The sequence below is a fragment of the Camellia sinensis genome, chromosome 11 (assembly GCF_055761805.1).
Source record: "Camellia sinensis isolate YWXY chromosome 11, ASM5576180v1, whole genome shotgun sequence".
NCBI classification, from domain to species: domain Eukaryota; kingdom Viridiplantae; phylum Streptophyta; class Magnoliopsida; order Ericales; family Theaceae; genus Camellia; species Camellia sinensis.
This window is the reverse complement of record NC_138971.1, coordinates 173,300,257-173,320,461: the sequence shown is the minus strand read 5'-3', so window position 1 is coordinate 173,320,461 and position 20,205 is coordinate 173,300,257. Positions and strand designations below refer to the sequence as shown.

General features: G+C 36.4%; 1 protein-coding gene across 9 annotated transcripts; it reads left to right on the top strand.

The window, feature by feature from the left end:
- The first annotated feature begins 7,018 nt into the window (after window positions 1-7,018).
- On the top strand, window positions 7,019-19,785 carry LOC114272333 (ABC transporter C family member 10). 9 transcript variants are annotated; one of them, XM_082896288.1, is made up of 14 exons: window positions 7,019-7,130; window positions 7,361-7,412; window positions 8,054-10,150; window positions 10,310-10,630; window positions 10,701-10,787; window positions 10,913-11,497; window positions 11,586-11,750; window positions 11,902-12,196; window positions 12,358-12,572; window positions 12,658-12,963; window positions 13,486-13,549; window positions 13,625-13,864; window positions 14,182-14,276; window positions 19,577-19,785. In XM_082896288.1, the coding sequence occupies exons 3-14, from the start codon at window positions 8,087-8,089 to the stop codon at window positions 19,613-19,615; spliced, it is 4,476 nt and encodes a 1,491-aa protein (XP_082752414.1). In that variant the 5' UTR covers window positions 7,019-7,130; window positions 7,361-7,412; window positions 8,054-8,086; the 3' UTR covers window positions 19,616-19,785. The 9 variants fall into 9 exon arrangements, 6 of the variants coding, with proteins under 6 accessions (XP_082752414.1, XP_082752418.1, XP_082752416.1 ...); XM_082896292.1 differs by lacking the exon at window positions 19,577-19,785 and having other exon boundaries at window positions 7,058-7,130; window positions 7,361-7,397; window positions 14,182-14,380; XM_082896290.1 differs by lacking the exon at window positions 19,577-19,785 and having other exon boundaries at window positions 7,119-7,277; window positions 14,182-14,380.
- The last annotated feature ends 420 nt before the right edge of the window (window positions 19,786-20,205 follow it).

Genomic DNA, 20,205 nt, shown 5'->3' with positions numbered 1-20,205 from the left:
GGTCAATTTATGGCCCTCCATTGTCATGAATCTATTGACCTCTGCTCTGTGCAGAGATAAGTGCTACACTATTATAGGAGCCACCTCTTGAATCCGTACCTCTGTATTGTTATGAATCTATTGACCTTCTGATTTCTGGTGTGGAGCAAAACACTGTGCGGAGATAAGTGCTACACTATTGTGGGAGCCACCGCTATAATCCGTATGAGCCACCTCTTGAATCCGTATCTCTGTTCTGACTGTTACTTCTATGATCTCTGTTCTGTTTTGTTCGGTACCGTGGTTGTGATTATTTATTTACATAATCTTAGTTTTGCTACTTAAAAAATTATTTATTTAGACTAAGTTATCTTAAATTTTTAGTTACATAACTATCCATAGTTATTTTGTGTCCCTTATACTCTTGGCATAATATTTCTCACTCTGCCATGTGCTTATAACTGTTTACTAATTTTCAGGAAACAATGCAATTTAGATAGCTTTTGGAAAGTCTTAGACGCGGAATTACGGAATAGACACACACAACACTTTATGATATTTTTCTATGTAAATATCGACTTTTTTAATCAATAAATTTTGTAACAAAAATAGAAATCTCGATGATTATTTTGGTACCTTTACTTAAATATTACTTCCGCTCGCGTTTATTAATTTGTTCAAGAATTGGCCGGAGGTAACCTCAGTTACTGGCCATCACGATACTTAACCCTTAGGTACGAGGAGCGGGTCGTGACACAAAAAGTCAAAAAAGCCTCTAAAAAAGTCTCCAAAAAAATAAAAATATAATTCAATTCATACAAAAAAATTCAAAGATTTGTTCTCATTCATACTATTTACATATTTTTTTCGTAAATGAATAATTCATGTACCCCACCTTAACTATCTTGAATTTATCCCGAAAGAAATTGTGTAGTCAAGATTGAATTTGTATAGTATGGGGTTCATGTGTAGAATGAATTTGAACAATAAGATGATAGTTATGGGTAATTTCTCGATAGTTAAATCTAAATTTATAGTATTATTCTTCGTAAAAAGTTAAAAAAAATACTTCAAAACATATTAATTTAATTTTCATTTAAATTTTATTTATTTAATTTCAAATTCTATATAAATTCATAAATGTCTGAAGCTTTGAGACCACATTGGTTGATCATGTGAAGGATACTTGCGTACTCATCCCAAGGGGCAAAAAGACATATTCCTAGGTAAAAGAAAAATGGTTGAGATAACTACCGTTTGGGAAGGAGGTTTGTAAGGTTTTTTTTTTTTTTTGATTATTTTAATCATAAAAAATAAAATAGATTATTTTAGGTATAACTAATAAAATATCACATTCAATTTATAATCATTATATTTTTTTCTTACAAAAAAAAAGTTAAAAAGTCAAAAAAGTCCTTCCCAAACCAAACTTTTTAGCCCAGACTAAAATATTCAAAAAAATTAAAAAATAAAAAAGTCAACCCACTTCCCAAACTAACTCTTAGAGTGGTGCTCTAATAGCACCACTAATGATGTGATAGTGAGTCTCGTCTATTGCCTATACTTTATTTTTTATTTTTTATATTCTTAATACATTAATGTTATTAATGAATTTTTTTTTTGTGACATGAATCATTGTTGATATTTTACTCTTTTTTTTTTTACCACTTTTTCCCCTAAAAAAAAATTATGCCACAGAGTGGACCCTTATAATTATATAAAGCAGGAAAGAAATTGATTTTCTTTGGCATGATTTTGTTTTTTTGTTCATCGGAATAATTGGCATGATTGATACAATACAATCAAACAAAGGCTGGTCCATCAGCCAGCCCAAAATGTTGAATTCCAAAAAGTTCTACAACTTTATAAATATTTATATATATTTTTACACAATTTTTAATACTAACAATTGTTGACTTGTTTCTAACATTTTGCTAGACATGTGTAGCGGCCAATTAGAAGAAAAAAGCAAGTTAACCACTTCACCATTAGGAAGAAGAAAACAAAAATGAAAAATAAAAGTAAAAAGGTAGGAGCCAATAAATCATGAGTTAGTTAACCCCTTTGAGATTGTATTTTTTTTTTTTTTTTTTTGGTTAGAAAAATTTGATTTAATTTTTGTTTATAGTTTAGATGACGAAAAAAACTTTACAAAAATAAAATAAATTGATTATCTTAAAACTAGGAAATGGTGGTTTTAATTTCTATTGTTTGATTATCACCTTTTGAATACCGAATAGACTCGTTAAGAGAGAGAGAGTATTGTTATACACACCTTATTAAATGATACATATTTTAAGTACTTAAGTTTTCAATTAATATGGTTGAGTTGTAACTAAAAATGTTACAAAAGTTTAAAAATTAAGACTATTTTGATTGATAATTAAACATTATAAACTCTTACAATCAAAATTAATTTGGTTAATAAACATAAAGATCACAATGTTTGATTAAAATTAATTTGATACATCACTAACAAAATTTCATAATTATTCTTCATATCTTATTTAAGAGTTTAAACTATCAAAAGTTGTCATATATTTTGTCATTTTGATTAAATTAAGAAAACCATTTTAGAAGTCTTATCTTCTTTATTTATTTATTTAAATTCATAACACATTTCACGTGACAAATATCACGTGACATTATTTATGTGGTATTTTCGATAAATAAAAATTCACAAAGTAGATCTTGTTGCTTATGCATCAAAATATTTTATTTAAAACCAGATAATAACTACTCTTTCGTAGAATAGCAGTTAAAACGTGATGTCGCTCCACAAGAACTAATCGAATTGCGTTGATTAAAAAATAATCATTAAAGTAATTTGACGAGTTTGATTTTGAAAATAATAAAACTAAAACTAATTAAGATAATAAAACATAAAAGAAATAAAATAAAATAAGAAATTTCTTAGGTTTCGAATCAACCACTAACCTTGTATTAGTTTTCAGAAATCATTAATTTGGATAATATGATGTATCTTGATCAGAAATATATTATCAAGAGGATTTGAATATTAAAATCCGAAAACATGAATCATTTTCAATTAATGTCGATTGTTACCACTAAACTATACTAAGTTACGATTGATGCACGACCTATCTTACTAAGTATGACTCGTCTAATAATTTTAATACACAATAGTAAAAACAATTGTATAACATGATTTGAATAAAATATTTATTACACAAAAAATCTAAAAGTTATGTAATATATTCAAATCAAATTAAAAACAAAAATACTAAATACAATAAAACCTCTAATTACTTGGTCAGGGTGTCCTAAGAAGAAAATATTTTAAGTTTAAATAATTATAGATACACTACTCTAATATATGAAAAAGACTCTGATTTTTATCACTCTGTGCTACTCCTAGCTAGAACTCTCTCCTGAGCTCTGCTCTCCTCCCTCTTCTTTTATACTCTTAAGCATCCCCAACCCCCTCTTTAACTTCATATTCGAAGGATTTGCTCCTCTAACACATTCTTTAAATTCATATCTATTTGGAAGGAGGATGGGTTAATTCTCCATATTTGGAGAAAAGATGAAAAATAGATGATCCCCTCTAAAATATTATTCATTCTATATTTTTTATTATATTATAAATAACTTTTAATATGTAAATTTAATTTTTATAAAACTGGCATCATTAAAAAAGGTGAAATTATACCTTTAAAATGAGTATAATATTAAATATATTTTACAAAAATTTCAAAATTAAATATTTGTTAATAAACAAAAATTATTTACTTTTTAATGTTAAAAAAAATGCCCAACAAGTTAAAAAAAAAAAAATCAGTTGATAACACCCATCCGGAAAAAAATGAAAGTTTGTGATTAGAGTTTGAATAAATAGTGACATACTAAATTTATTTTCATCCTCTTAATGAGAGGATTGGGTTGAAGATGCTCTTATAAATGAGTTGGACCTGCAAAAGAAAAAACATAAATAAATAAATAAAATATATAATATAATATATAGAGATTGCATTATAGACTGTCTTTTTCATTAACTTTCTTTAATTAATTAATTAATTATTATTATTATTATAATAATATAATATAATATATATGAAATTCTGTTGGATTTCGCCGCCCGTCAATCTTATTTATTTATTTTATTATACTTATTAAAGAAAATTGATGAAAAATTTTATTTCAGAATCGCGTGAGGCATTAAGTTTATTGGATAATTATTTTTGATGAAAAGTATACATTTTGTCAAATATTGTGGTGAAAAATCTCTTTTGTTGTTTCTAAGGACATTTTATTTTTAGATTTATTCTTTTATGTTGATTTTTTGTAACTTACGTGTTCAAATTGCTCACAAAAATTATCTATTGAAATTTTTATCTGTTGAAATTATCTATTCAAAATTTCTTTCTGTTGAAATCATTCAAAAATCTATATATCTATTGAAATTATCTTTCTTTTTTTTCCTTATCTATTCAACAAAGCTGTCACAATCTTTAATTTTTTTTTATTTTCTGAAACAATGATTTGTACAAATTTCTCTCTTTCTCTATCTGTTGCATATCACCGAGCTTAATAAACCTATCTATGTTAAATAATTACATGTTGAACTTATTTGTGTGAAATTCTTATCAGAGATAGAGAAATTGAACAGATCGATCATCCTTTTTAACTCTCTCTCTCTCTCACTCCTCATCTATTCAACACAAGAACAAAAAAAAAAAAAAAAAAAGAAGATAAATTACAAATGTTTGACAAATATTTCTTATTTTCCATATTTGACAAATATTTATTTTTCTTATATTTTCATAGTAAATTGAGATAATCCACAAATTCAATATTAATTTTGTATTTCACGTTTTTCTTCTTAATTCTTTCAAGGGTATTAGGATTTTTTTTTAATGCTAAATTACGTTTTTTGTTTCTTATTTTTCCGTACATTATTCTATACCCAATATTAATTTTATATTATTATATATTATAGATTTGTCGTTTAAATTTTATAGTGATTCTATATATGAAATTATATTTCATTTCCTATATTATTCTATATAATCACAACTCACAGGAGAAAAAACATATACAACAATGATACTTTCGAGGAATCTCTAAAGTTTAGATTCACTGCTTGAGTTACTTTTTCAATTGTTGAACAACAGTTCTTTTATGTTTTGACATCATATTACAGATGATTAATCATTTTACATATTGAGATTTATCTATCGTTTGAATGTTTTTATTATTTTTTCTTTTCAGCTTTAGATGTTATGTGATTTTTTCCCACTTGTCATTGTTGATTTTTTTTTTTTATATAGTTGACATTTTAATTTAATTAAGAGTGTTTATTTTACAATATTATAATTTAATATATATATATATAATCATATAAAATCATTATATGATAATCTAACCACAACATATTTATATTTAATTTTTTTAATAAATTTTATATAATTTCAATTTCTATGTATTTTTTATTTTCCAAATGAATATAAAAGAAAATTAAATAGTTAGTGTACGGGAAGGAAATATTCGTCGCTCTCTGCACTCCTCGTGTCCAAGCTTTGCTTCTTCTTGAGTAACCTGAAAACACAAAGACAATGAGCTACCCGGCGATGTGCTGTCGGTAAAACCCTCCGACGATCAAGTTAGCACACTTACAGAGAGAGAGAGAGAAAGAGAGAGAGAAGAGACAAAGGGGTAGGTAGCTCTGGTGAACAGATGTTCCAGACTTGTGCATGGATACACAGCACTATTTATATAGTTTATGCGTGCTCCTCTGTGTCTGTCCTCCTCCTAATGGTTGGATATGTTCCCTTCTTATCTTCCTCTACGTATAAGAGCAAATACTGCCAAACATCGAATGTCAATACCGTCCAACGATATTGACGCGTACGGATGGCAAAATATCTTTCCAGCAATCAAATTACACCACGTAGCACACCCCACCGAGCTACAATAAGCGCGAGACCACAATCCTCTTTTAGGACCGCGCTATGTGCTCAGTCTCATCGAACAAACCCATTCGCAGGCCCAACCGAGCTCCGTAATCCACGCGCGAGCTTCTGTTTGGTTGAATCTGACTTGGGGACAAACTCCGTCCTCTGGAAATGCACATCCTCCGACCGGGCTAGTGTCTCATCTTGTCGCTGACTTGACTAGGTTATGACTTCTGTCGTACACGTGTCCTACGTCAGACCATGCTCAGACCTCGGTGCAACACGCGACCTCATTTCGTTCGAGTAAAAACCTTGGCTCAGGCTCACACCAACTCTCACTCTTAGTTAGAATTACTTTTAATTTTATGTTACTATTTTTTCTTCTAATTTAAATATTATTTTTAATATCAAAATAAGTATTTATCTGACTATTTTATAATTTAATATATATCATACAAAATTATTATATGATAATTACAATTTTATAATACGATAGAATTGAAATTATCAAAATATACAAATAATTTAACTAAAATTAATATATATATGTGTGTGTATATATAAGTATTCAAGTAACAATTTTATAGAATGATAATGTTCAATATTATCAAAAAAAATAATTAAAATCATACTTTAATTTTAATTTAATTATTCTTTTATAAGTACCATCAAATATTGTTTGAAAAAAAATAATACTTGCATTGCATGGGTCAGATGCTAGTTTTTATAATATTATGAATATAATAAAATATATTATAAATTGTATTAAAATATAATAAATTCAACAATTTATGTACAAATACTTAAAATGTATAAAAATACATAATATTATATAAAATTATAAAATAATACAAATAAATTAACTAATAAACTATATATTAACCGGCCAAATGTATTACATTTACGCCTCGATGAATTCCACCTGTAAAATTTTATGTTGTAATTATTGATTGCAAGAGTCAGATTCAAAACTAGTGAATAAATTATCTTTAGAATAATGACTTGGACCCCTTTTTTTCCCCACCCCCTTGACCCCCTCTTCACTTGATTGGTTACTTTTTCTTTCTTTCTTTTTTTTTATTCTTTCTCTTCCAATCACTACCTGCCACGCGTCTGTAGGAGGTGGTGATTGGAGGGATCTCAATCATCACCCTTACCTTAACATGTGCCTAAGCTTCTTTGCTATAACATTATATATTCATCATCACCATCTCATCTAGAAACAGTCAGAGATGGGTAATCACTATTATTGTTTTTTGTACTATCGAAGCAAATAAATTGAGAGTGTCTGGTTCTTTTGTTGAGAAATTTTTTTTTTTTTTTTTTTTTTGTGGTAAACCTGGTTCTCAGCAAGATGACACTAAGACTCTCCTCTAAATCTCTGTGAAGTGTCTGAATATTTGTTCTGTTTCCATCACATAGATATCATAGTATTTGTATTCATATTCTCTGTTCAATGATTTCAGGACTTTGATTTCTGCTGTTTTTCGCTCAAAGTGAAAGGTACTGCTTAAGGAGGTTTGTTTTTTCATATTCTATGTCTCTCTGCTTGGTTTCCACAAGCTTAGGAAGTTAAATTCCAAAATAGATTCAGATTTCATGGTCTAAATTTTCAATTTTCCTGGAAAATCTGTTCCCAAGAGGGAAATTCTGTTTATCTTTCTCAGATATAACACTGACCAAAACATTTTATGCTGGTGATAGTACTGAAAACACTGTTTTCTTAAGCAAAGTGTTTACAGTAACTTCTAAAAACAAATTTCTAAGCGTGGGAATGCAAGTGAATGATCAAGTGCAGTGGGTTTGTAGAATCACATTCCACAGCCGGTTTTGGTTATGTTTTCGTTCCTTTTTGTTTTTATTTTTCGTGTTTTCGGAAACAAAACAATGAAAAGTTTGAAAACGCAAACTATTTCCATATCACCTTTTGTGCCGAAATAGTTTTTGAAAAGCTAAAAAACAGCGTTTTGGTGGTTCCTAAAAATTGGGTTGTTTTTAAAAACAGTTTGCCAACAAGTTTAGGGTTTCTGCAGCTTTCATCCCACGCGTACCTCATACATTGAACACTGGTTATGCTTTGCTTTAACAATCAACACTTAATTTTTCATCTTCAATCACCAAATGTCTGATCTATAGGACTCTCTTATCCATTGTTTCAGATTTGCAGCATCTTAAAGACAAGAAAATACAGAATGGAAGAAGGTCCATGGACCAGTTTCTGTGGAAGTTCTGCGTGTTCACACGAACACAACTGCACATCAGGCTTTGCTGCAATTTTCAATCCACATTCATGCCCCAACCATGTTTTGGTCATTGCTTTTGATATCATTGTCTTTCTCATCTGTTTGTTTACTGTCATCTACAAATCAAACTCAAAGAAGGTCGTAGCCTCGCCCCATTCCCTTTACTGTTTGCCAATTTCCTCAGCCATTTTCAATGGCGGGTTAGGCTTTGCTTACTTGGGTTTCGGGGTTTGGACAATTCAAGAGAAATTGAGATCAGAATATAGTTTAATACCTCTTCATCAATGGCTAGTGGTGTTGTTTCAGGGCTTTACATGGTTGTTGCTGAGTCTAATTGTGAGCCTCAATACGCAACAGAGTCGACATATCGTAACAGTAAAGCTTTGTTCTGTACTTGCCTTGTTGTTTTCAGTGTTTCTATGCATTCCATCTGTTTGGGAAGCCATTGAGGAGAGAGTAGCATCGGTTAAGACTGTGCTAGATATCATGACCTTTCCCGTAGCAATTCTAATGATCTTTTGTGCTTTTCGAGCTCAAAAAAATGAGGGGATTGAGCCCAACACCAAGTTTGATTCACTCTATGAACCTTTACAATCTAAAGAAGCTAATAAGGATGGTGAAATCAACACAGATGAGTCAGATGACGATGTAACTCCTTTCGCCAAGGCTGGATTTTTAAGCAAAATGTCATTTTGGTGGTTGAATCCATTACTAAAGAAAGGCAAGGCGAAAGTTCTCGAGGACAAAGATATTCCAAAGCTACGTGAAGTTGATCGAGCAGAGACGTGTTACTTGACGTTTATGGAGGAGCTAAGGAAGCGAAAAGAGAAAGGAACGGCACAGAACCCTCCTTTTCTGTCGACAATCTTTTTCTGCCAGAGGAGAGCTCTTTTGATATCCGGGTTTTTTGCGTTGCTCAAAGTACTCACACTGTCTACAGGACCGGTGCTTTTGAAAGCTTTTATCGATGTTGCACAAGGCAAAGAAGCGTTTAAATATGAGGGATATGCGCTTACCTTGGGGCTTTTCCTTGCAAAATGCTTGGAATCAGTGTCGGAGAGACAATGGTACTTCCAAACTAGACTAATTGGGCTGCAAGTAAGATCTTTGCTATCTGCAGCAATCTATGAGAAGCAACTCCGACTTTCAAATGCTGCGAAGACCACTCACTCTCCGGGGGAGATAACAAATTATGTCACGGTTGATGCGTATAGAATAGGGGAATTTCCATACTGGTTTCATCAGATATGGACAACGAGCCTTCAGATATGCCTCGCGTTTATTATCATGTACTATTCTGTGGGGTTAGCAACTATTGCGGCGGTGGTAGTGATCATTGTGACTGTTTTTGGAAATTACCCGGTGGCCAAATTACAGCACAAACACCTGACAAAGCTCATGGCAGCACAAGACAAGAGGCTAAAGGCAATCACCGAGGCACTCGGAAACATGAAGGTTTTGAAGTTGTATGCTTGGGAGACGCATTTCAAGAGCGTTATAGCAAGGCTAAGGAATGATGAATCAAGCTATTTAGCGGCTGTTCTGTCACAAAGAGGGTACCATTTGGTTCTGTTTTGGTCGTCCCCAACCATAGTTTCAGCTATTACTTTCTGGACTTGTTACTTTCTTGGAATTCCTCTCAATGTTAGCAATGTTTTTACGTTTCTCGCAACGCTGCGAATCCTTCAGGAGCCCATCAGGCTGATCCCTGATATTGGGGCAGTGTTTATTGAGGGAAAAGTTTCGTTCACTCGAATAGTGAAATTTCTCGAGGCACCTGAGTTGCAGGATAGGCATATGAAGCAAAAGCACGATGCAAAGGGACACGAGCAATCTATATTTATCAATTCCTCTAGGATTTCATGGGATGCTAGTTCTTTAAAGCCTACTCTAACCGACATAAATTTGGCGGTTAAACCTGGTGAGAAGATAGCTGTATGTGGAGAGGTTGGCTCGGGTAAATCAACCCTTATAGCGACAATTCTTGGAGAAATTTCAAACATCAATGGCATAGTAAGTCTTCATTTTCACTTCTTTCTTTTCTAAACCACAATGGCACACACAATGTCTTGTTCTCCACATCTATGGAAGTACAAGAATGAAAAGTTTTTACTACAGACTCTAGACCAATATACTCTATTCAACCCGTGTGGTTTCTGCTTCATTTTCCAGGTTCAAGTACATGGAAAGATTGCCTATGTTGCTCAAACAGCATGGATCCAAACAGGAACCATACAAGAAAACATTCTCTTTGGGTCCAACATGGATTTCCATAGATACCAAGAAGTACTTGAAAAGTGTTCCCTAATAAAGGACCTCGAGATGCTTCCATTTGGCGATTGCACCATAATAGGAGAACGGGGCGTTAATCTTAGTGGTGGGCAGAAGCAACGCATTCAACTTGCACGTGCACTATATCAAGACGCAGATGTTTATCTCTTGGATGATCCATTCAGTGCTGTTGATGCACATACTGCAACCAGTTTATTTAATGTGATCATAATTCTCATCTCAATCTTTTTTATTTTTTATTTTTTTTGAAGCTAATATGGGTTATGTCCAGGAATATGTCATGGAAGCTCTAGCAGGGAAGACTGTCTTGCTTGTGACACACCAAGTCGACTTCCTTCCAGCATTTGATACTATCTTGGTTAGGAATTTAAGTACTTTTGTGTAAATTTTCCTGTTGTCCTTAAATTTACATTACATGTTGGTTTTTGAATTCTTTTAGTAAAGCGGTTCACATATTTTGTTCATTATTGATTTTGTTGACAGTTAATGTCGGATGGAAAGATCGTGGAAGCAGCTACCTATGATCAGTTGCTAACTTCTAGTCAACAATTTCAAATCCTTGTCAACGCTCACAAAGACACTGCCGGTTCTGAGATGCAAACCGAGTACTCTTCTCAAAGGCCTAAAACCTCCAAAGAAGAAATCCAGAAAATTTATACCAAGGAACAGCTAAAAGAATCATTAGGAGACCAGCTGGTTAAGAAAGAAGAAAGAGAAACAGGCGATGCCGGTTTCAAGCCTTACATACAGTATCTGAATAAGAGCAATGGCTTCTTGTACCTCTCTCTGGCTGTTATCGTTCACATTATCTACATAATTGGGCAATTTGTACAGAGTCTCTGGTTGGCTGCCGACGTACAAGACTATAGTGTCAGCAGATTGGAATTGATCTTAGTTTACACTTTGATTGGGTGTGGAATGTCGATCTTCTTGATCGTTAGATCTTATTTTGTAGTTGTTTTAGGCCTTAAAACTTCAAAATCTATTTTTTCCAAGTTAATGACATCTCTTTTCCGAGCTCCAATGTCCTTCTACGATTCAACGCCATTGGGAAGAATTCTCAGCCGGGTAAGAATCTCTACTGTGTAAAACAATGTATATTATGCTTCGACAAATTTATGAGATTTTGCCTCAAATTTTTATTTTTGGGGTATAGGTATCGTCGGATCTGAATATGGTGGACCTTGAATTGGCATTCAAGTTCAGTGTGAGCATAGGGACAACGATGAACACATATTTTAGCTTCTGCGTTTTGGCTATCATCACCTGGCCAATCTTGATTGTCATCATACCCATGGTTTATGTTACCATACTCCTACAGGTAATATATTCTGTTTTTTTATTTTTTTTGCACGAATTTAAAATGAGAGGGATGAGAAAATTTAGAGATACAGAAAAAGTGCACATAACACAAGGGTGGTGTGCGCGCAAACCACCATACTATTTATACGTTTTTTAATCTTTTCATACAGAGATTCTACTTTGTTTCTGCAAAGGAGTTGATGCGAATCGTTGGCACAACTAAGTCTTCACTTGCAAGCCATCTTGGTGAATCCATTGCTGGAGTAGTGACTGTTAGAGCTTTTGGAGAGGAAGATCGATTCTTTTCAGAGAACTTGCGCCTTATTGATGCAAACGCGAGTGCATTCTTCCACAATTTTTCAGCAAACGAGTGGTTGATCCAACGCCTAGAAATCCTGTGTTCAATTGTCCTCTCCTGCTCTGCGCTTGCATTGACTTTGTTCCCACTCGAAGCTTCTAAATCAGGTTTGTAATCATTATCACTAATACACTATCACTTGTCCAATTTTTTCTCTCATAATTTCATATGACAGCACAAAAATTGTGCTGCCTAATATCAAACATTTCATCTAAATGATAGTGATCAATCGTATGATCATCCAATGAGCGTTTTTTTTGTCATCCAGGATATATTGGAATGGCTCTATCATATGGTCTTTCGCTGAACTTGTTCGTAGTTGCTTCTGTCCAAAGCCAGTGCATGATATCGAATTTGATTATTTCTGTAGAAAGGCTAGAACAGTACTTGCATATTCCTAGCGAAGCCCCTGAAATAATAGAAAGCAATCGACCTGCATTGACCTGGCCAGAAGTTGGTAAAGTGGAGATCTGTAATTTGAAGGTAAAAAAAAATTGGCAATATGGTAATCGATTTCATTGCTTTCTTTGTTTTACAATCTGAAACTTCATTAAATGATATTGAGCAGGTTAGGTATCGGCCTAATGCTCCTCTGGTGCTTCGAGGGGTCAGTTGCGTGTTCGAAGGAGGGCACAAAATTGGGATTGTTGGAAGAACCGGTAGTGGGAAGACGACTCTGATCAGTGCCTTGTTTCGCTTGGTGGAGCCTACGGAGGGAATGATCATTATTGATGATCTAGATATAAGTACGATCGGGCTTCATGACCTTAGATCACACTTTGGGGTCATTCCACAAGATCCAACTCTCTTTTGTGGTTCTGTGAGATTCAATCTAGACCCGTTATCAGAACACACTGATCAGGAAATATGGGAGGTAAGGTTTCTAGATCTAACTTGAGCTAAAAGACCAAATTTTGATTGTTCTACTAACAAAAAAAAAAAAAAAAAAGACATAAAACTACTATTTTAAGTGGTTATACATGTTCTTGAATTGTTATACTAATTAGCTGTGGATCAGAAATACTAATCACTAATTGCTATGCATAGCCTTCAAGGTGGAAGATAGTGGTAGTCTTTTGTTTTAAATTTTATTTTCTGATTTGAAGATAAGTTGTATCAAATCAAATTTCACTTTTTTTTAGGCATTAAACTTTAACTTCCATACATTCTTTTCATGATTTCAAGCATCTGTCTAACATATATAGACAAAAGAGGAAATAGTAAAGCATTCGTTATTTTCATTTTTGTTTTTTTTAACAAAACCAGTCTTCAATAATTCAAAACAACTTTTTGGTATTTCCAAAGGGTTGTTTTCAGAAAACATTTCTGAATTCAGTTTCTGGAAACAGTTTTCCAAACAAAATTACTGATTCTATTGTAAACCATGTTTTGGAAGGTTCTTGAAAAATGTCAGCTTCGAGAGGCAGTTCAAGAGAAAGCAGAGGGCTTGAACTCTTTAGGTAAAATTGAAGAGTTTGTAGGCATACAAATTGACCTTTCTTCTAAAAGTTGTTAACTAACAACATATTTTGCAGTTGTGCAAGACGGATCAAATTGGAGCATGGGACAGCGACAGTTATTTTGTTTGGGACGAGCGTTACTGAAGAGAAGGAAGATACTGGTTCTTGATGAAGCCACTGCATCAATCGACAATGCAACCGACTCCATCATACAGAAAACCATTCGGACAGAATTTACAGACTGCACTGTCATCACAGTAGCCCACAGAATTCCAACTGTGATGGACTGCACAATGGTGCTTGCTGTTAAAGACGGTGAGTCCTTGTAGAATTGCGTATAAAATGAATGAAAACACAATAAAAAAACAAGATCTCGGAATTTCTATTACTCGTAACTCAAAATGAATTTGACTGAAACTCTAAGTCGAGTAGTCAAATATTTTTTGAAAACAGTAAATTTTCACTCAAAATGTGTTTGGGGTTTTCAACCTGATCTGACAATCTTGAAAAATCTCTCAAATTACCGTTTGGCCACTAAACGGTCAAATTACTATATGAACTTGCAATCTAACTGCAATGCATCATATATCCTTGTGTGCACAATGAAAATTCTGCATTGTTTACATTTGCAGGGCAATTGGTGGAGTATGATGAGCCGATGAAGCTCATGAGTAAAGAGGGTTCGCTGTTTGGGCAGCTGGTTAAGGAATACTGGTCTCATTCTGGATGTAAAATAAATTGATAGAGAGAGAGAGCAAATGAATAAATGTGTATATATATATTTGTTGTGTGTTTATACAAAGGGAGCTTAGCTCTCTATTTATAGACTGATATTGGGCATGCCATGCGAGATGCGAGGCACCGAAAGGCAAGGCTAATGCTTTAGCCGAAAGGAACAAACACAATGATAACAAAGGCGCCGAAAGCTAAAGCTATAACAATGCTATATTATATACAAAGTATAATAATATACTAACATCCCCCCGCAAACTCAAGGAGGGAAAGCATCAACCAAGTTGAGTTTGGAAACAAGATCAGTGAAGCGGCCAGGAGGATGAGCTTTAGTGAAGATATCAGCGGGTTGATCGACAGAAGCAATAGGGAGAAGATGGACAGTACCACAGGTAACATGCTGGCGAATGAAATGACAATCAATCTCAATATGTTTGGTGCGATCATGAAAAACATCATTGTGAGCAATTTGAAGAGCACTGTGATTGTCACAAAAAAGGTCAGTAGCACCAGAGGAGGGAACACCCAGATCAGTAAGAAGCCAACGAAGCCAGAGAAGTTCCTGAGTAGTATCAGCAAGAGCACGGTATTCGGCCTCAGTACTGGAACGAGCAGTAAGAGATTGTTTCTTGCTGCGCCAAGAAATAAGAGAATCACCCAAAAAAAAGCAGAACCCAGTAGTAGACCGGCGGTCAGTAGGATCTCCAGCCCAATCAGCATCGGAAAAAGCACGAAGCTGGAGAGAGGAGCGGGCGGAATAATGAAGACCATGAAACATGGTGCCTTTGAGATACCGAAGGATACGAAGTAAGGCAGCATAATGAGGGGTACGAGGAGCCGACATAAACTGGCTGACAATATGAACTGCATAGGCAATATCAGGACGAGTAACAGTGAGATAGACAAGACTGCCAACCAGCTGTCGATATAGGGTAGCATCAGAGAGAAGAGTGCCATCAAGAGGGGTAAGACGACTCTGAGGCTCGAGAGGAGTGGAGGCAGTCTTGCAATCCGTAAGACCAGCACGGGTGAGAAGATCAGAGGTATACTTAGCTTGAGAGATAAAAGAACCCGTAGAATCATGGAAGATTTCAAGACCCAAGAAATAGCTGAGAGGACCAAGGTCTTTCATCTCGAAATGGTGGCTAAGAAACTGTTTAAGGCGAAGAATACCATCAACATCATCACCGGTGATAATCATGTCATCCACATAAAGTAAAAGCAGGGTGGTCCCTTGAGCTGTTTTCCGGATAAAAAGAGCAGTATCATAAGAGCTGGAGGTGAAGCCACAGTCATGAATAGTAGAGCTGAACTTGGCAAACCAAGTGCGGGGAGCTTGTTTGAGACCGTATAAGGCACGCCGAAGTTTGCAGACTTTAGGAGGTGGATAATCAGACCCAGGGGGAGGTTGCATGTAGACTTCCTCAAGAAGAATACCATTAAGAAAAGCATTGGTGACGTCCATTTGATAAAGATCCCAGTGGCGGGAGGTAGCAACAGCAATCAAGCTGCGAACAGAGGTGAGACGAGCAACAGGAGCAAAGGTCTCTTCATAGTCAATACCATATTCTTGGTTAAAGCTTTTGGCAACAAGGCGGGCTTTGTAGCGCTCAATAGATCCATCAGAACAAGTCTTGATTTTGTATACCCATTTGCAGCCAATGGCAGACTTGCCAGGAGGAAGATCAACAATATCCCAAGTATGAGTTTTGGCTAAGGCCTGCAATTCAGTAGTCATAGCTTGCTGCCAAAGAGGATTAGAGCGAGCCTCACGATAGGAGGTCGGTTCATAAGTAGAAAAAGCAGTAGAACCAACAATAAAGTCACGAAGACGAGTAGAAGGTTGTGTTACCCGGCGTGGGCGAGCAGACGGAGGAGGAGCCAGTGGAAGAGACTCAGCAGGAGGGGAGGAGGCCGAGGAAGGAAGAGAAGGACCATCAGAGGAAGCAGGAGCAGGGGACAGTCCAGCAGGCAAGGCGACCTCTAGAGAAGTTGGCGTGGGTGGAGGAGGAAGATCATCAGAAAATAGATCGGTGAAAGGATCAGTAAAAAACAGAGAGGGGGAGGGAACAGACAAACGGAAGAGAGAGAGAGAGGAAAACATTTTGTGTTCCCAAAAGACCACATGACGAGAGATACGAAGTCGTTGGGAGAGAGGATCCCAACAACGATACCCTTTATGTTCAATACCATAGCCCAAGAAGCAACAAAGGCGGGAACGAGGTTCAAGTTTGGTACGTTCATGAGGTTGGAGAAGAACAAAACAGGCAGAGCCAAAGACTCGAAGGGTGGTGTAAGGAGGACGGGTGCCGTGTAGTCGCTCATAAGGAGTGTGATTATGAATGACAGGTGTAGGGATACAATTGATAGTGTAAGCAGCAGTGAGAGCTGCCTCTCCCCAAAAATGTTCTGGACAAGAGGAAGATAGAAGAAGAGCACGAGTAGTGTCGAGAAGATGCCGATGTTTCCGTTCAGCACGGCCATTTTGTTGAGACGTACCGGGACAGGAACGATGAGGTTGAGTACCATGACTCTGAAGGAAGGAAAGAAAGTCAAAATCTTTATATTCCATGGCATTGTCGGAGCGAAAAATCTTAATAGTTTTAGAAAATTGTGTGTTAACCATTGCAGCAAAATTGTAATAAAGTTGTTTGAGCTCAGAGCGAGTTTTCATAAGGAACAACCATGTAAAACGGGAAAAATCATCAATAAAAACAACAAAGTAGCGGGCTCCGCCCATAGTGGGAGTAGGAGAGGGTCCCCAAATATCAGAATGGATGAGATCAAATGGTGCAAGAGAAACAGAGTCACTTTTATTAAACGACAAAGCAGGTTGTTTAGCAAGTTGACAGGACACACAATCTAAAGCATCAGAACTGACAGGACCTAATTGACCACTAGAAATTAAAGTTTTTAAACGACCAGCAGAAAGATGGCCTAAACGATAGTGCCAAAGCTGAAAAGGAGATAAACGAGGAGCAGTGGTAGTAGTGGTAGGAGCTGTGATCTGAGAGGAATCCGGAACATGAAGATGGATAAGTTCGTAGAGGCGTCCATGCTTACGGCCTATCCCAAGGGTTTGCCCCGTCCGAGGGTCCTGCACCAAACAACCAGTAGGAGAAAAGGTAACAGTTAGACCATGCTCACATAATTGACTAATGGAGATAAGATTTAAAGTGAGAGCAGGCATAAGATAGACATGAGATAAAGATAAGTGAGAGGTGGAAACAGAACCAACATGACTCACAGACAGAAGAGACCCATCAGCAGTATGGATAGAAGGAACATGAGGAGTAACAGAGATAGGAGTAAAAATAGTAGAGTCAAAGGTCATGTGATTACAACAAGCGGAGTCAAAGTACCAGGAAGTGTTACCTGCAGTGACAGACAAGGCAGGAGAGGAAGGAGTACCAGATTTTTGCAAAAAATGTTGAAACATGGCTTCGACATCTGTGTGAGAGAAGACTGGAGTGGAAGGATCTATAGGGACAGGAGAAGGTACATCCTCTGAGGCAGCAGCAGCAGTGCGTTGGAACCGACCATGGGAGGTGCTGCGGGAAAAATGCCCGGGGGAAGGACCATTGCGAGAAGCACGGGCGGGATTGCGGAAGCAATCTTGCTGGAGATGACCAGGACCAGTCTTGTTGCAAAACCGACAGAGGCGAACAGGACAATTAACCAGAAGATGAGTCGACGGAAGACTGCGATTTTGACAGTAGTTGCAGAAGGTTGACTTCTGTGGTGAAGGAGGGGAATGAGAACTCTTAGTCTGGGGAGTAGCAAGAACAGAGTCCACAGGGTGCGGATGGAGAGTACCAAACCGAGTTTCCTCTGACAAGAGTTCAGAAATTGCTTGCTCAAGAGTGGGTAAAGGAGTGCGATGGAGGAGAGAAGCTCGTACGGGCTCAAAACGGGAAGTAAGAGCCATGAGAAACTGAACCAAGCGATGTTGGTCACGGTAAGTGGTAAACAAGACAGCATCCTGAGTACAAGCCCATGGAGGTTCAGAAAGAGCGAGTTGATCCCAAACATAATACATTTGAGACAAGAAATCATTAATGGTCTGAGTTGGTTCTTGGCGCATACGGTGAAGGTGACTCAGAAGCTGATATTGGTGAGCAAGGCCAGTAGTCTGATAGCGTTCTTGTAAAAAATCCCAGATGTCCTTGGCGGGAGAGGAAGCAGAGTCAAGTTGGAACCGACCAAACTGAAGGCTGATAGATGTGATAGAGGTATTGCGAAACCAGGTAATGATCTGATAGTTTTTACTATCCCAATCCTCCAGACGATCGATATATTTGGCAGCGGAGTCTGTGGTGGCAGCGGATTCGGTGGTTGTATGGATGGGTTTGCACACATCCCCAGTGATGATGCGCCAAAGTTTCTTTCCTTTGAGAAACCCAGACATAGCTTGTGCCCATAAGACATAGTTAGTCCCGTCAAGAACAACGGAAATAGGGTGGTTAGAGGAGTCGAGACGATCCATGAGGGCAAAAGCGTACTTTTGAGGTAGAATTTGAAAAATCCGAGGGTACCAGTGAATTCAAAAGGTCGAAATCAGTGGGAAAAGAGTGACTGGACCAAAAAATAGGAGCAGAAATTCGGTCGGCGCACGTTAGCAGAGAGTGCGCGGCGCACAATAGCAGGAGACAGCAGGCGGCGCACGAAAGCAGAGAGGTGCGCGGCGCACGTTAGCAGAGAGATGCGCGGCGCACAATAGCAGAGGACAGCAGGCGGCGCACGAAAGCAGTAGGGCTGACGTCGGCTGACGCAGAAACACGCGGCTCACGTTAGCAGAGAAGGCCGCGGCGCACAGTAGCACGGGACAGTGCAGAGGCGCGTAGAGCGCGTCGGAGAACGAAGGTGAGCGTGGCCTGAACTTCTGGCAGCCCGTGGAGGCGCGTGGAAGGTCGGACGGTGATGATTTTGGTGGCGATGGATTCGTCGTGAGGAGACGAAGAGATTGGTGTGGTTGAATAGAGAAGACAGAGAAGTTCGAGAGATGCAACAATCTGTCTAAATGTGTGGCTCTGATACCATGTAAAATAAATTGATAGAGAGAGAGAGCAAATGAATAAATGTGTATATATATATTTGTTGTGTGTTTATACAAAGGGAGCTTAGCTCTCTATTTATAGACTGATATTGGGCATGCCATGCGAGATGCGAGGCACCGAAAGGCAAGGCTAATGCTTTAGCCGAAAGGAACAAACACAATGATAACAAAGGCGCCGAAAGCTAAAGCTATAACAATGCTATATTATATACAAAGTATAATAATATACTAACACTGGAAACGCTAATGGTGTGGACTCAGAGGATTTGAAGCAATAGCTTAGTAGTTGTAAGAATAACTAATAAGGTGTTAATGGTATTGTGTAATGTGTTTTTGGGATGTCGTTGCTATTTCTTTGAAATAAACACTACATCTGTTGTGCGCCAGATATGTATCACAATTTGAGTAACGTTTTTGAATTTCAATTACTACACCTATTAGAACTTAATTTTTTTTAGAATTATTTGTTGGAGATGTTCTGAGAAATTAAAATTCAAGACCCGAAAACTTACAAAACTGTGTAATATTGGCACTTCCACAGTACCTAGTAAGTAGTAACTTATGATTCATGAAATGAGGTGAGTAACCATTAAGTTGCCAACTGTTCCAAAAATTTAAGCAGTTGGGAAATGAATTCAGCTAACAAGGACAGTGTGAAGTCATGACGAGCATTTTTTATATTTTAGAGTCACAACAGAGTAAATAGTTCAAAACAAACACTTCAAATATGATCATATTTTGAATTGCGATAGGAGCATCTTTAATGTTATTAAATGTCAAATTTAGAATGTTATTACTAAATTTGGGCTATACTACAGTACATAAATGCTACAATTTTGTAACCTTGCGCTATTGCTTGCATAATTTT